The sequence below is a fragment of the Pomacea canaliculata genome, linkage group LG3, assembly GCF_003073045.1.
Source record: "Pomacea canaliculata isolate SZHN2017 linkage group LG3, ASM307304v1, whole genome shotgun sequence".
NCBI classification, from domain to species: Eukaryota; Metazoa; Mollusca; class Gastropoda; order Architaenioglossa; family Ampullariidae; genus Pomacea; species Pomacea canaliculata.
Genome location: NC_037592.1, coordinates 5,753,873 through 5,769,276, shown reverse-complemented (window position 1 = coordinate 5,769,276; position 15,404 = coordinate 5,753,873). Strand labels below are relative to the sequence as shown.

The following is a 15,404-nucleotide window of genomic DNA, read 5'->3' as shown; positions in this document are numbered from 1 at the left end:
TAAATGAATGTCCCAGGTATGTAACATCCCTCGAAGTGTTTAGTGTACAATGAATAAACTAATGTGTCATCTATAGCTGATGATGTTGACGAATTTACGAGAAGCGAAAAACAAGAAAGTCAGACCGACAGACTTGCAAAGAAAATGTATGGTTTGATCAGTAAAAACTAAATATATAACTTTATAGGGTAGCTTTAATTACACCTGCTTTTATTTCTGATAAGCTACAACTCTTACTTTGTTAAGAAAGAGCTTGGAAGACAACTGACTATACTCTCTGTGTCCATGAAACATAACAGACCCTTCTGGTTCTTTTGATTCTGAATTAAAACTGCTAAGAAGATAGTGTAAATTAGTTTTTCATACCTGTGTGTAAATATATAAAGACAATAAGGATTTTATCTCACACACCCCTATTTGTAAAACTTACTTCAGAATAATGACAATTTAACAAATAAACACGTGGCCAAGTGAAAGTAGAAGAGAAGCAACTACAAAAGCCTGTGTCGTGTGCAGTGAGGTGTGAGGAAACCTAACGGAGGCTGATGCAAGGTAGGTGAGGTAGATGTGTGAGGTATTCTGCCCCTTGTTGAACCTACGGAAGTGCAACGGTTAAGAGACTCGGTGAAGACATACACAATGGTGCCAACTGCAAATTCGTTGCATGGAAACCTTTATGCGAAGACTGTGCTCGTGAGGCGAGATCAGACTACCCTGCCCTGGGTCGGTGAGACTTTTTCTGTAGGAACCGAATTCTTGTGGAAAATTCATCTGCTTCTGCTAAGATAATTGCTTTCTGCATTCTTGTCAGTAAAATTTTTTTTAGTAGCCGTTACATTTTTGGGCGCCAGTCATTTGAAATTTGAAGATTTCTACAGTCTGTGTACCTGAAGGAAGACGTCTGACATGGAATTTTAACTGGGACTTGTTGCACATCATATTTTATAGTGAAGCATTATATTGTCATCAACTTATTATTGTGCTGGTTCTCTACATGCCACTTAAAAATCTCTCCTGTAATATTCTTAAAGAACTGAGCAAAAATGAAATGCTGGGGGACAGCGAGTTTACAAGATATGAGATACTAAGTAAACAACCAAACTCATGTTTGGAATTTTACTTTACGAAAATTAAATAAAGTCTACTGTTGCAACCTTCATTAGCAAAATCATGCGATCTGACTCTACATATTTATCTACATTATCATATACAGTCATTTCCGAAACTAAACACACGTGATGACAAGAAATCTTTTAGAATATAATATCTCTTTTCTATAAGAAACTAGAATGTTTATTATATTGAATTCAAAATTTTCATCGTATTTCGTAAAAAATATCATGCTTATTTTTTTCAAAAATACAAGGACACGTGTGAGTGTATAAACATCTGCAAATATGTAGACAATGCATTACATTTGCTACATAATGATTTATACATTATGCAGTTTCATTATTTACTCGGCAGAAAGTACTAATGCACACTTATCTTGAACTTTCACCTCAATGCACAGAAAATAGATGAACGGGTAAAGGACAGGGGTTGTTGTTTATTGTAAAGGAGAATAAGTATAAATATTGTTAGTTTGTTTACAGGAGGATAATCGAGAAGGACGTGGGGGGCTATTTAGCTGATATATGCTTGATGTTGTTTATTGAAATTCAGTCCCTGTAGTCCTCTTCATTATTTTAAAGTGCTCCATACACTATCCTACATTCAGTTTTGCTGTACATTGATTCGTGAGGTTTTAAAATTAAACACGCCTATTGCCATACGTGTATTTATTAGCATTGTATTGTTTTGAATGTAGAGTGTATTGACGAATTATCGATGTTTTAGCCCTTAGTTTTCCAAGCGAACATTTCTGTGGATGGGGATGTTTGTCGGATGAAGTCGGCCATGATGGCGCCGTGAGTTTACAGGGACCCATGCGTCGCCTCTTCCGGTTGAGCTACACTTCTATCTAGGATATCTGTGTGTGTGTAAGTGTGTGTGTGTGTTTAAGTGTAAGTGTGTGTGTTTGTGTTTGTGTGTGTTTTTTCAGAACTTTACATGGTGTTTCTTTTTTGTTTTGCAGGGGGCTGTTTGGGATCTGACCACAGTAATCAAAACAATCGACTGTTTCACAGAATGCAGGTGTCAGAATGCAGCATGCGCTCACAATCTGTTACAAAGATATTACTGAGTGATATGTACACAGTATGTTCGCGTGTTACATAGACTGATGCACTGATTCATCATGAGTCATCCTCTCAAAAATCGTGATAACAGTGTCAAGTCTATCGAAGAGAGAACCTGGCTGCTCCCCTCTAGACAGACCAGAAAGCAGTGACAAGGGGTGGGGCAACAAACAAAAACATCGTGAGCTGTATTCATCCATCACACACGAGCAGTGAGAACTACAACGAGGCTACACACAATCTCTAACAATCCTCAACCTACATTAGTGCTCTACACTACGAAAACGAATAACTGAAAAAAATGAGTATGTGTGCATATACACTTAAAAATAAATTTGAATATAACTGGCTTTAAGTTGTTTTTTTTCTCTGTGAACAAAATGGCAGTCTCTCAGCTGTTTAGTAAGTCGAAGGCTTTCAGCTGAACCTGAAATGACAGCTAAGCCACAATGTGTCCTAGCAGCAGTCACAGTTGGGGATGAAACAAAGATTACTTTTTGTAACCACATTCTCTGGTTAAGTGGGGACATTTCTTATCAACAGTTCGATAAGCATATCGCAGCTTCAACCATACTCAAACAGTTCGCAAGGACGATGTCACCTTTTCAATAACCGCAGACACATTTTTGTCACAGTGCGGTGTGGATCCGAACCCGTTCCTTACAGCATGCTGTGAAACACGTGGATCCCTTGAAACTTTAACAAATATGTATTATAGACAGTTTACATTTTCTTTGGTTATTGCAGGATATCCAAAGTAGATACAGTGGCACAGGTAACAGGTCTTTCTTGCAAAAAGATGGTTGATAGTTCAATGTTTCGCTTTCGGAGTCATTCGTCCTTAGGAAGGCACACCCCTCCCCTCCATCGTGGCCATGATGTGTGGTCATCACACGCACGCACACAAACACACAGAAAAATATAGTTCACTCGGGTTCCTGCACTCACAAGCTATCAAGCATCGGTAGTTACACATCTATGTCACTCACACACAGACAAACGCGTGTGCAGGCTAAAGGTACAGAACTTACATAACAAACATGAAACAGTCCCCTCTTGAAGATTAAATGTGTGTTCGTGCCTTTCGTGCGAACATTCACACCTGTTGATACCTATAAAGGTAAGTATACACACACATAACTTCCAAACAACCCCAAATGTGAACATAATCCAACACGGGGATACAAACACACACATAGACCGCGAGGCAAGCGGAAACTGTTTTTGTTTACATCATAAACTGTGTGTTTGTTTTTGTGTGATGAGGGAGGGTGTGTGTGTTTGCGTGCTTGTGTGTGTGTGTGTATATAATTATATAATAGGCGACTGACTGTCTCTTAAAAGCTTCCTGCTACATCTGCCCTCAGCTGTGAAACAGTCCACAGAACTTGTTCCACACCACAGCCACCAAGCACCCCAGCCACAGAACAGGAAGAAGAATCATCCCATTGGCGGAGCAGCAGTCTCTCAACACCAGCAGCAGCAGCACAGCAGTCAAACAGTCTGCACCACTCCACATCCTCCTGGCTCCAGAGCGGTAGTCCGGTCTGTTCGCAGACGGGTCCTCCGCCCGAATGGGGGCAGAGGTCATGACGGACACTGGCGACGTGGTTCGCAGAACGTCCAGCGGGTGACCGAAGGAGCAGCCGTACCCGAGAATAGCCTGCACCACAGGGGCCGACATGTTGACTGTACCCATGTATTCTTCCGCCACCTCCATTGTACACCCTAGCGCCATGACGCTGTACACACACATGATGTAGTCCTGGGTCAGGCTGCAAAAAGTGTTCATCAGTTCGTTAAAATAATAATGACTTAATAGAAAATAAATAAAGTTGAAAACAGTTGTCATGTTAAGCTTGCTAAATCTCGGAGTATTAAAAGTTTAAATGTTTCCGACAAATCAGTCCACTTATCTTTTAATTATTTTTCACAGTGCGGTTGGACAAGTCAGTCCAAGAATACATGGGTGTGCTGTACATTGTTTACTCCAGTGCATAATACTGATTCTGTTTTGTGGACATGTAAACATCGCAATATGTGTGGACTCACTTGCACCAAGGGTGTGGAGAAGCTGTAGAAGGAGGGTACCATCGTAGGCTGTCTAACTGATCCTTTCTCTTGGTGCTGCAGTGCTGGAAATGTCTGTGAAAACGCCTGAAGCATGACTTGAGCTCCTGCATTCCTACAAATAATAATAATGATTGTTATGGATAAAACAGTACTCGCTCGACAGGTCTGTCTGCCTGTCTTACATGCACTCCCACGCTTTCGCCTCTGTGTGTGCTGACAGCCGTGCGTGTATGCATTTTTCCCTTTCTTATTTCTTTAACTCTCTTTAAATGACAGGGTCTTAATGGTTTATGATTTTATTCAAAACTAGTTTCAAGAAGAGCAATGCCTGCCAAATAAAATCAGCAGCACTTATCGTTTAGACATAGAGTACCAAGGTAGACTACCCATGCTCACACATACAAAGATGTCTCAACAGTTATTTCCCTTGCATTGCCAAGCGCGATGTCTTTCTCAAGTAAACCACCAGTGATGGATAATGTCCACTGACCGAGAATTTCTAGTAACATTTCAGTACACTTCTGTCGCATGCGTGTGTGTGTGTGAAAGTGAATGATAATGTCTTTGTGTTATGTACGTTTTATATGTGGTTTTAGTCAGTATATATATTTATTCCCAGTCGTTGACCCCTCTGCAAGTCTTGAAGCATCTCTGGTGAGCTCGCTAACCGTTTTGCTATACCCGTGTATTTAACTGAGAAGAAATTTAATTAAACGCACACTATTTAGTATTTAAATATGTGCATACAATTACCTATATAAATATTATATAAAAGAATCTAATGCAAACACACATAATAATTATACACTCTTTCCTTAAGGCTTTTACATTTGTGTGCAGAACATGAATCGTAATAATACCTACAAAGGATATTTCAGTGCTATTTGTTTATCATTCTTTCTCTTGCGTTAATAGACGGGAAGGTGAGGGTTCATTTACTGTAATTATACCATTTCCACTTGACAGCACATATAGTCAGTTGTGTATAATATAATATTAATGCCTTACTTTTTTATTGGAACTGTATACATGTACCTTACTCTTCTTTCTTTACTTTCTTCTGTTTGTTCCTCTGACGAAAATAATGATTCTGCGTGTAGGGTTTTATAACATTTGATCTTCCCCATGATGTTAAGGGGAATTCTATAATGTGAGACAAGAAGCCTTGTGGGCCACCGACCCCGCGGTTCCTAGTCGCCTGCAGTACCTTGAGCAGCCAGCGACCTACGGAATTAAATTTCTCCTCCAGACATGTTAGTCAACCCGCCTCTATTTTTACCCCAAATCATTTTGCGATCCTTTAGAGAGAAAGATCGAATGAGAGTCAGCCGTCCATTTTTGATGCCTGTAGCAGGCGCCATTCGATAACCTTTCAAGGGAGAGAAACGCTGAGGTAAGACGATGCTGTCAGAGCTCAGAGAAGGGAGACAATTTATTGAAAGGCAGGACTGGATGGGGACTAGGCAAGAAAGAATAAACAAAAACAGTTCTTATGCTGAAAACTGCTGGTAGGACACGACGCAGTACAACTCATTTAACTGATCTGGAAAATAAGTGTTCAGAAACAAAAACAAAATTGTGTGAAATGCAAGACAGATGGACAATGATTGCTTTGCTAACGAATGTTGAAAACATGGGAGAAAAAAATGTAAAGCTTGTGGATATGTAGTAATGAGGAAGATTTCATTTCTAAATCACATCGACTGTGTTCAGATTTCTTAGGCAAAAATGGGGGGTCATTAGTGATAAGGATGATTAGGATGAAGCGGGGATGCCATGAAGCAGAGATGACTCAGAAGAAAGAGGATTATAATCATGATTTTAAAAAAATATTTCAGAGAAAAGTTATGGTAGACAGAATTACAGAGACATAAACAAACCACTGAAACAGCAAGTTGAGATGAATGGACGAGCCAACGAACGAATGAATAAATAAGAGTGGTAGACAGGCGTCTTGAGTGTCTGTTATTTACACGAAATACATATGGGCTGACAAACAAATAATAAATAATCTTTTGATCTTTGGCAGTCACTGACCTTTCCTAGTCTGCCTGTTGCCACAAACGTACTGGATTCTTGACTTGAGGGCGCCACTGGCGTAGACTACCTCCCCTTTACACTCGGCCAGAACAGCATCCGAACACATGGGTGTCTTCAGAAATCTGAAACATTTTCGAGCGAAAAGTGAGGCAGGAAAATATCATTCATTGTAATTTTCTTGAAATGTTTATGAATGTTCATATCAAGTTCACAAACTGTCAGTTTCTCTCTCTCTCTCTTTCTGAGACACTGAAATACACTTTAAAGAAACTCAGTGGGAGGGGTCTCATCTTCAAATATTGTTTCTTGTTGATTATAGTTTCATACCAGGTCCGGAAGATGAGGAAAGCTGCCTCAGTGTATGTAAAAATATCAACGCATGGTATTTTTGCTTCAGATGTGCCTCCCGTGTTTTGTTGTCTGCTGCTGAGTTTACATTTACTGTTTTCTAATTATTCATTACCACATCTTTAGTTACCTTCTTTTATGTATCCAGATCATATATTTTGAAATTTATGGCAGGCCAACACACTTGCTACTGCGTTATTGCATTCCTTTTATTACTATTCTTATACACAGGACACTATGACACTATATTTCTTTTTTAATAAAAGGCAGGTGGATTAATGGGCAGACCGCCCAACACAAACATGGACCAGCACAAGTATCAGCCTAGACTGGGATCCTCCGCTGGTTTCCAGGCTACTTTTTCACCTCATTCCACGAAGAGCGCTGATGGCGATACTAAAGACAACTCGGGCTAATTAATGGTCTTCTGGGTGCCAGAAAAAAAACGGGCTTTAGTCTGGTTTCGCTTCTGCTCAGCATCTGACAGCATGACCCCTTAGGGAAATCTCGGGTCTCATCCCCTCTTCTCGGGGTCAGAGGAAAGCCCCCGTGGGTGATTAGATCGGTCCTCTGCTGAGGTTACCGTCCCTGCTGCTCAGGAGGGAAGAATAGTCATGCGCAATGAGGGCAGATGACTCCGGTCATGTTGATACGCCAGCGGCTTTACAAACGATACATAAGCCATCAAACTGGCTTCATGGTGATTAGGGTTAACTGGCTCTAGGCGGCGCCGCTCGCGCAAGGGCTGCTGGGACTGGTTCGATGGTGAATACTGGAATGTTCATCGGCGTGGACGTCTTAAGAGTTGTTGGTTGGTCGGGTAATAGAGATATGAAGAGAGAAGTAACAATAACTTTGTGGTAAACTATAATCTCAAAAAAAGAAAAAAAATGGCATTCCATATGAAGGAAAGAGAGAGAGACGGATGCAAAAAAACAAATAAACACTCATACGTATTTGATTCACAGATGGCAGACAATTAAGAATATAGTCAGCAACACGGATAATATAAGATGTTGCTTCTTTCTTCACACTATCGTCAGACAATGGTGCAAATGTCCGAGCAAAAACCGGGGGACAGAGAGCATCCGTTATTGACTTCGCTCTTCCTATTTCCCGCCTCTGAAAGGCGTCCTTCGCGGGAATTACATTCCAGCCCGATTCCTCCACAAGAGGATTGCAGGAAGGCGTTCACTTCCGGCCCGGCCATGATTAGCCTCGCGCAAGCGGAAGTAGAACTCGCAGTGGACCCAACCAGAGGACACTTGGCACTTGCTAGCTGGGAAAGCCAGCTTCTTCCACCAATGTTAAAAAAAAGGTTGATCGAAGAGTGGAAGGCAAAGAAAGTTTTGTTGACTTGGTGAAGAATCACTGCAAGGACTGGGACAAGGAGAGAGAGAGTGAAGAAAAAAATCAATCGAAGAGTAAAAGATCTTAAAAAAACACACAGACCAGTGTTAGAGAATGGAGATAAACGGCAGAAAAGAAAGTGCAAACTCATTTCACCTTGGTGTTGAGGCTGAGAAAGAGGTATTTTCTACGATAACTTAGCGGAAGAGCCCCTGTGACCTAATCGTGTTTGTTTTCGCACAATAAAGTGCGGCAGTAACACGGTTTTACTCCAGGAAAGAGCTCAAGTCAACAAGCGCTCATGAATACCCCTAACCATCAGCAAATATTAGCCTATTCTTTGTTCTCACCCCCTATTTCTCGTCTGTATCCCCTGCCTCTGTCTTTTGTCCCCTTTCCAGTTCGTTTTCTTCTACTCTCTCCATATCTCCCCTTCTCTTCCGAATTTTGAGTCCAATCCTGGTTTTCTCTCTCTTTTTTTTTTTTTTTCTTTGCTTTGATTCCTGTCCACACAAGCAGATTGGACACTAGACACAAACAACTCAGCACATGATGTTTTCTTACAAACAAAGGGAACAAAAGTTTGTCTTGTGTGAGAGGATAATAATGACCGACTCTCACAGTCTGTATTTTGGGGTAACCCTGGGAACAGGTGCACAAAGGTGTGACTAGACCCTAGAGGGACAAGCTTGGTTATTAAACTGATTACTACGAGTTAGTCATCGACCTAGGAAAGTGTCTTGCACCTGGTTCCATGTCGTTTTGAAAAACATCTAATGTGATAACAGCCACATAAACAATCAAACATCTGTACCCGAACGCAGGGCAAACCACGTGACGAGATGCTTTCAGCTTGAAGGTTCGACACTAAGGCACACATATAAAGCAGGTAGATAAAATAAATAAAACACTAAAATCTTGCTGATTAAGAATTTTTTGGGAAAATGTCAACATTTTGATATGTTTCCCCTTTTTTTTATTTTTGATGCACCAGTCCTGTGATTTTTCCGAAGAGTCATCGGCATTAATACATCCACAGTTTTACGACTGAGTGCAGTTTCTCTGAGTTTGCACTTAAAATCTTGCTTCTGATGTTAGGGGCGTTTCTAGAAAATGCAAAAATAATTGAACATGTAACTCAGCATGTTTCTTTACAATAATGAGTAGACAGGTATATGTAGATATAAAGTCATAAAGATGCAGACTGAATAAGAATCGGAGAGCAATAATGAAATATTTTAATTTTTTTTTTTTTTGTAATCTATTTGATAGAAAACGAAGAATAATAAGTAAAATGGAAATGTAAGCTTAGCAATTTATCATTCTCAGACTTGAATAACCTTCCCCAGAACGACACACGTGTTTAAAAGCTTTTCTATTATAAAACATATAGAAGCAAGATCTTTGTGAAAGGACAAAAAGTAGCTTTTATATGTAATTTTTTCCCAAGGAACCAAAAGGTTTTTCTTCCACGGTGGAAAACTACTAGTTTATGCAACGTCCAATTCATGGCAAGCAGAAGGTTCAGAAGGGACTGCTGTCAAAGGACAAAAGCTCATTAAGAGTCTTTAGGCTGATTGCACATAGCCGAACACTCGAGAAGGTCTAGTACACCAAGACCGAGCAGAAATTCCAAGACATCTCTAATAGTGCGTCAGGAGAAGAGACACTTGTCTGGCTGAACCACCGCCTCTCGGCCGGCCAGCCATCGACCAGAGCCCAGAAGGTCTGACAAATTTTCTCAGACCGTATGGCGTGCACTGAAAAGAAAGCGTCAAGTTAAGGCCCTTGACAAAGTCCGTCAGATGTCTTAGTCTGTCTTGTCTTGTAAACCACAGAAGAGAAGTAATCTAGTCTGGAAGGGAGAGGTTCAACACACAAACATATACATATAAATGGGAAGAGTATGGTTTCTTTCTTTCTTTCTTTCTCTCTCTCTCTCTCTCACACACACACACACAAAACTTTTTCCCTTTAATTTCTTTCCTGGTCTGCTTTCTGTCTTCAAACCACGCAAAGATCTGTCAGATAATCCCAAGTGCTTTATTAGCTTTCTGGAGATACCCGGAGGCAATTTTTGTGAGAAAAATCTTTTCCTTCTACCAGAATGTTACTTCGTCCTTAATAAAGAATCTTGAATATAGAGATTATCTGAACTCGTGTGACAAAGGAAAAACAGATTTTCTCTAAAGTAATGCTTATCATGCTGAAGTTGTAGATATAATTCTTATCTACCAGGGGCCGTATGCATGAAGTAACCAAGACAAGCTTCGTGTCTCTGTAATTTTCTAGTGGATCCAGACGTTGCGGATGTTGCTTTACCCCTGGGACCACAATTATAAATCAGGGGCAAAGATCCCTGGGGTAAAGTAACATAATGCAATATCCGTGGGGTGGAGCTACGGGAACAAGACTTTTGTCCCTGATTTATCTTCTTTTCCACGGGTAAAAACTTACCCTGCCTTTATGGATACTGTCTCAGAGCAGAGAGTTTGCTATCTCTGGTAGCACATGAGGAGTTGTTTCTTTTGCAGCCAAGAATCTTGAATAAAGTTCCATTTGTGTGGTGAACTCTCTGCCTTTCGAAATTATGTATTTGCACGCTAGCACCCCAAGAATCTCGATAAAGGACGAACAGGAGGGCTATAGAGTATGGAGAAGGAGGAGGTAGGCACGAGACGAGGTGAAAAAAAAAACTTGGTTGGGATGAAAAGGCCTGGGAATGAGGGGTGGACGAGAGACTGGACTGGGAAGGAACAAAAGAACATCCTCCCTCACACGCAAGCTTCCATGTTTGCAACGTGCGCGCATTCACACTAACACACACTAATATGCGTGAACCTCTTTGAACCCCAAAGCATATTGCAGAGGTCACAAGTTCATTGGCTGACCTGCAAATCTCTTCCACGGCGATGTCTCCGTGAACTGATGACACGAAATCCGGCATCAGGATGACATCCGCAACCCCTGACAACGTCGTTTCCAGAGTGTTGCAGTCGTAGAGAGACCGTGGACATTGCTGCATGTCCGCCGCCGGAGAAACCGTTGCTATAGTAACAGAAGTACATAGCAATGACGTTAGTTGCACAGACAATTCTATTTTTCTTTCCTCTCTTTCTCCTTTTGCTCTCTCTCTCTCCCCCCTTTTTTTGAACTCTCCTTCATGACAATTTACGACATGTTAATGTATTCTTTTACTTTAAATTACTACTTGTCTTGCTTTGTAAATAATAATTTGATTTCTAGTTTTACGAGCAGTAATCAGAAATTGATTGCTCAATCTCTCTGGGGCCATAGAAAGTACCTTCAGTGCAGTTCGAAACGATGAGCTGCTGTAAGTAAAAGGTACAGTTAATGTACACGTGTAGTTTAACATTGTAACACCGGGGCAAAATGTTGTTACATATTTATTTCAAGATTGTCGCACTCCGACCATGAAAAGTACGTTTTTATCTTTCACTCCTGCAGCCATTCCGTTCGTCCTCCCATCTCTGCTCTTTGATTAATCCTTTTGAAAATATATTCAAATATATCTGGTGGTTTATTTTATTTTATTTTATTTTATTTTATTTTATTTTATTTTATTTTATTTTATTTTATTTTATATTTGTGAATTGTTCTCTGTTCTTCGTTTATTAGTGTAATGACTAGCATCCAGACTTTCAATCCCCCAGCCAATCTTGGTGGGACCTTCCAATTATTTTCTCTTTAAATTTACTTATTGATTTCGTTTGATAAATGTTCAGTTTGTGCACATATCTGTAATATTTTTTGCAGTGAAACACAAAATAGTTTGCTTGTTGTTTGTGTCTAAGAAGATAAAATTAATCAAATGAATCTGCTATCTGCAGTTTTTATAAGACAGCTTTCATTTTCTATGTTTAGTTGTTTGCCATGTGAGAGATCCCACTAAAGACTGTAAACACTGTAACTGGCTATCCAATTAAACTAATAAGTTTTAGCGATACACCGAGTGCAACAGAATGCGTCGTCACTGTCACCAGACCTTGTCCTCGCCAGAAGATAATTTACAGAAAAGATATTTTTGACTTTTCTACTAGGTAGAATTTCCTAGGTACTATTTCCTTTCACGAAATAATATTTAAAAGAGACAAACTGAAAGACTGTGGTGTTCTAACAAAGTGTGGTACTGTTACTGCACGATGTCTTCACTCCATCTGTATCTGTAGATGTCAAAGGAAAAAAACTAAGATATATATATATATGTATTTTAAGTTTACTCAGAATTAAATCAAATGTCAAGACCACTGATGACTTCTTCAATGACACTTGACATTTCAGTTTTCCTTCAAAATCTGACTCGCCTTAATCTTCTTTGTTTCCCAAACCATCGCTGACGTCAACCGAGCTTTCCACGAGAGGAGTTTTGCTGTTTACTCATTCTGAGTGCAATTTGGCGAGGAAGATTAAAAGTTCCTCTAGCTTATCGCACCAGCTTCTTTTTTTTCCATTTCTCAGCTTTCTGTATTTTTTTAAAAATAGACTTTTAAGTTTCTGAACCTTCCTGCTGTCAAACTTATTGTTTACTTCGTGTAACAATACTCATAAGCAAGGCAAGCTCCTCGTCTTAACTCCTGACGTCTGTACGTTGACAGTGACCTCATCACGTACTACGTCATTTCCACGTAGTAGACGGACTACGTCTTGTTAGTCGGAACAAGAGGATGTTTCAGAATAATGCGATTGATCTGAGCGGCTGCTTCCTGTCTTCTAGATTAGCTCGCCAAGTCTCGGACGTGAGAAAGATGCACAAGGTTCGAACGACATCTTTACACAATATCCAGGCAGTGTATATGTGTGTGCGTGTGTGTGTATGCGCGCGCACGTGCTTGTTTTGCTGACTACGTGAGCAGTATTGTTTTAAAAACATTTTGAGCAGAAATGGCGCTTGGTGTAGTTTCTCAAAAGCCAGTGGCTTTGAAGTTTAGCTTTAAGCCACCTGCAGAAATGAAAAGGTCGTGGATGTGTCCTAACCAACCCATCCCCAGCGACATCAGTCTGATTTACTACTGTTGTTTCTCTCTTTCCCACTCTCTTTCTCTCTCACACACACACACACGCCCACCAACTTTTTACTCTTTCCCTCTTTCCTGCGCCCAGTGTTATTTTAGTAATTCTGTGTCGGAGTATATTTACACTGCCGGAAATGCTGTTAAAACGGAGAGAAACTTCTTCTACAACCGTCTTTTTCTTCTGGAGTTTGCTACAGTCGGCAGATAGACCATCTTCAATCAGATAAAGTGAGGTCGGCAGTCAAGTCTGGTGTTAGATCACGTGATGAGTCATGTGTCGTGGAAATGGCGGGCGGCGGGGTAAAGTTAACACGGGGCTATCGTATCCAGTTCCCCGATCAACATCACCATCAGACCTCGGAATACAACATATGAGACAGGTCCTTGTTCAGCGATAGTGGGGGGGCATGGGAGGGAGGTGGAGGGAGGATAAAGTGGAAGCAAGACGAAGAGGGGATGGAAGAGAGAAGGAATGGATGCATGTGTGTGACAGAAAAAAACAAAACAAAAATAAAGATGAAGATAAGGAGGGATAGAGTAATGACAAATGCAAGCAAGACATGACATTTTTGTAACCAATCATTTCTTTATCTGAAGCACTTGCAACAAGCTATCTCTTTCTCTTCTCTCTCCAGTCCGCCTCTACTTTCTGAGACTTCACTAATACAGATTTCTTGCAAATATTTAGAGACTAATGAAAAAAATATTTTTTTACTAAACCAGAAAATAAAGCCATGCTGCTTCACCTCCAACTGACAAATGTAGCAAAGATGTCTAACAGGTAAATTTTCCGCTACACTCTCATCGCTATTTTCCACAAAAATACAAATCTCTCAAACTTCTAAACTAATTCCAAGTGACTACTTCAGTGAAGCTTGAAATGATGATGGCGGGTCCTGTAGAACAGCCTCTATCCTCATCTCCAGCAAATGAACTCTCTAAGCTGCTTCACACAAGAATGACTGACATACTTGCATCAAAAGCCGAGGGCCATTTGGCGAGGACTTTTTTCCAGGACTGGCTAACTTTCAAAAAGAACTGAAGCCATCAAGCCTGCAGGTAGATATTTCCAGACTCAAAAACACCCGGTAAATATGAGTTAATAACTTCTTCCTACAGTTTGTTATTGTAGCAGTCGCTCAGTTTAGTTGACATTTGCCTTCGTTAAGGCGAGAAGATGTACATAAACACGCTTTTTGAATCCGAAAAAAACTCGTAAATAAATATTTACAGTTCTGGTTCTGTTCAAATTTCTCTGTGTGAGTGTGTGTGTGTGAATTTTGCATTATTGAGTTCTCACTGTTTGTGGTTTAGCAATTAAAGTGTCAATATTATAAATGTCGATCGATGAGAAAATACAAGAAGATTCGTTGATACCATTGATGGTTGAGTAAATTATGTCAGAACTTTCATTTGCAATCAAATCCCCAGTTTGAACAAAATATATTTATCAAGACAGTAAGAGAGTTATTCTGGAAACTCGAGTTACACTCTACAAAAATTATGAGAGAGAAGAGGTTGTCAGAAATGTCTTTGAACAAAAAAAAAAATTAAACTTATATAGAAATTGTTTATCCAACAGGGAAGAATAATTGCAAAGTGTTTAGAGCGTCCGTTGTATAAGTACATGTATGTAAGATAAACCAGAAGTAAACAATATTTTCACGCAGTTTAGTTGACGACTTGACAATAATTTACAACATTTTAAATTGACAAATTGACAATATTTTTAACATTTGAGATTGCCAAACTGACAACATTTTGAAACATTTTTGAGTGAATGACTGACAGTAAAAGAGTTTCTCGTCTGAAATAAAAATTTACACGAATACAGTGCCTTCTCTCAATAAGACCCTCGCCAAATACACAATCAGTCGACAGTTTGTCATCCGCGAAACGCAGAATCCACTTGAAAGAAGTATGAGTCCTGGACAAACTTCTGTTTACGATCTGGCACCGAGTCTGACAGGAATTTCTAGAAGAGCAGACGCTTTAAAACTAATGGTTCGCAGCTGCAATCAGCAGAATTCTCAGCTCGACAAGGGTTATGCCATGACCTCTCATAAAAATAATTTTTTTCTCGCAATTCACCAGACGTCCAGACGGTAAGCGTGTACTTTACTGCGTATTAACCCACTTTTGTTTATACTTCACAGAGTAGGAAATGAACTAAAAACAATGTCTGACGTATACTGGACGAGAGAATTACTGTGGGCTAGAGAAAGAGAGATGAAAACAGAGAAGAAACTATTTTATCGACATCCTGTTGACCTAGACACTGAAGACTAAGTTAGTTGGGGTACTTTTAATTTTTTCCTTTTTTGCTTGCTTTTTTTTTTTTTTTTTGCACTGGCTTCTTTTCCATCCTTTTCTCTAGAGA

The 15,404-nt window shown here is 39.9% G+C and overlaps 1 protein-coding gene across 3 annotated transcripts in view; it reads right to left on the bottom strand.

The window, feature by feature from the left end:
- Positions 1–1,347: 1,347 nt before the first annotated feature.
- Positions 1,348–15,404, bottom strand: part of LOC112560105 — a 55,479-nt gene continuing 41,422 nt past the window's right edge. For all 3 annotated transcript variants that reach the window (XM_025231687.1, XM_025231688.1, XM_025231689.1), the window contains exons 3-6: positions 10,883–11,039; positions 6,291–6,415; positions 4,233–4,365; positions 1,348–3,955 (exon numbers count right to left, since the gene is read on the bottom strand). In XM_025231687.1, the coding sequence (XP_025087472.1) occupies positions 3,544–3,955; positions 4,233–4,365; positions 6,291–6,415; positions 10,883–11,039 (827 nt within the window). In that variant the 3' untranslated portion in view covers positions 1,348–3,543. The remainder of the gene's footprint in view (positions 3,956–4,232; positions 4,366–6,290; positions 6,416–10,882; positions 11,040–15,404) is intronic.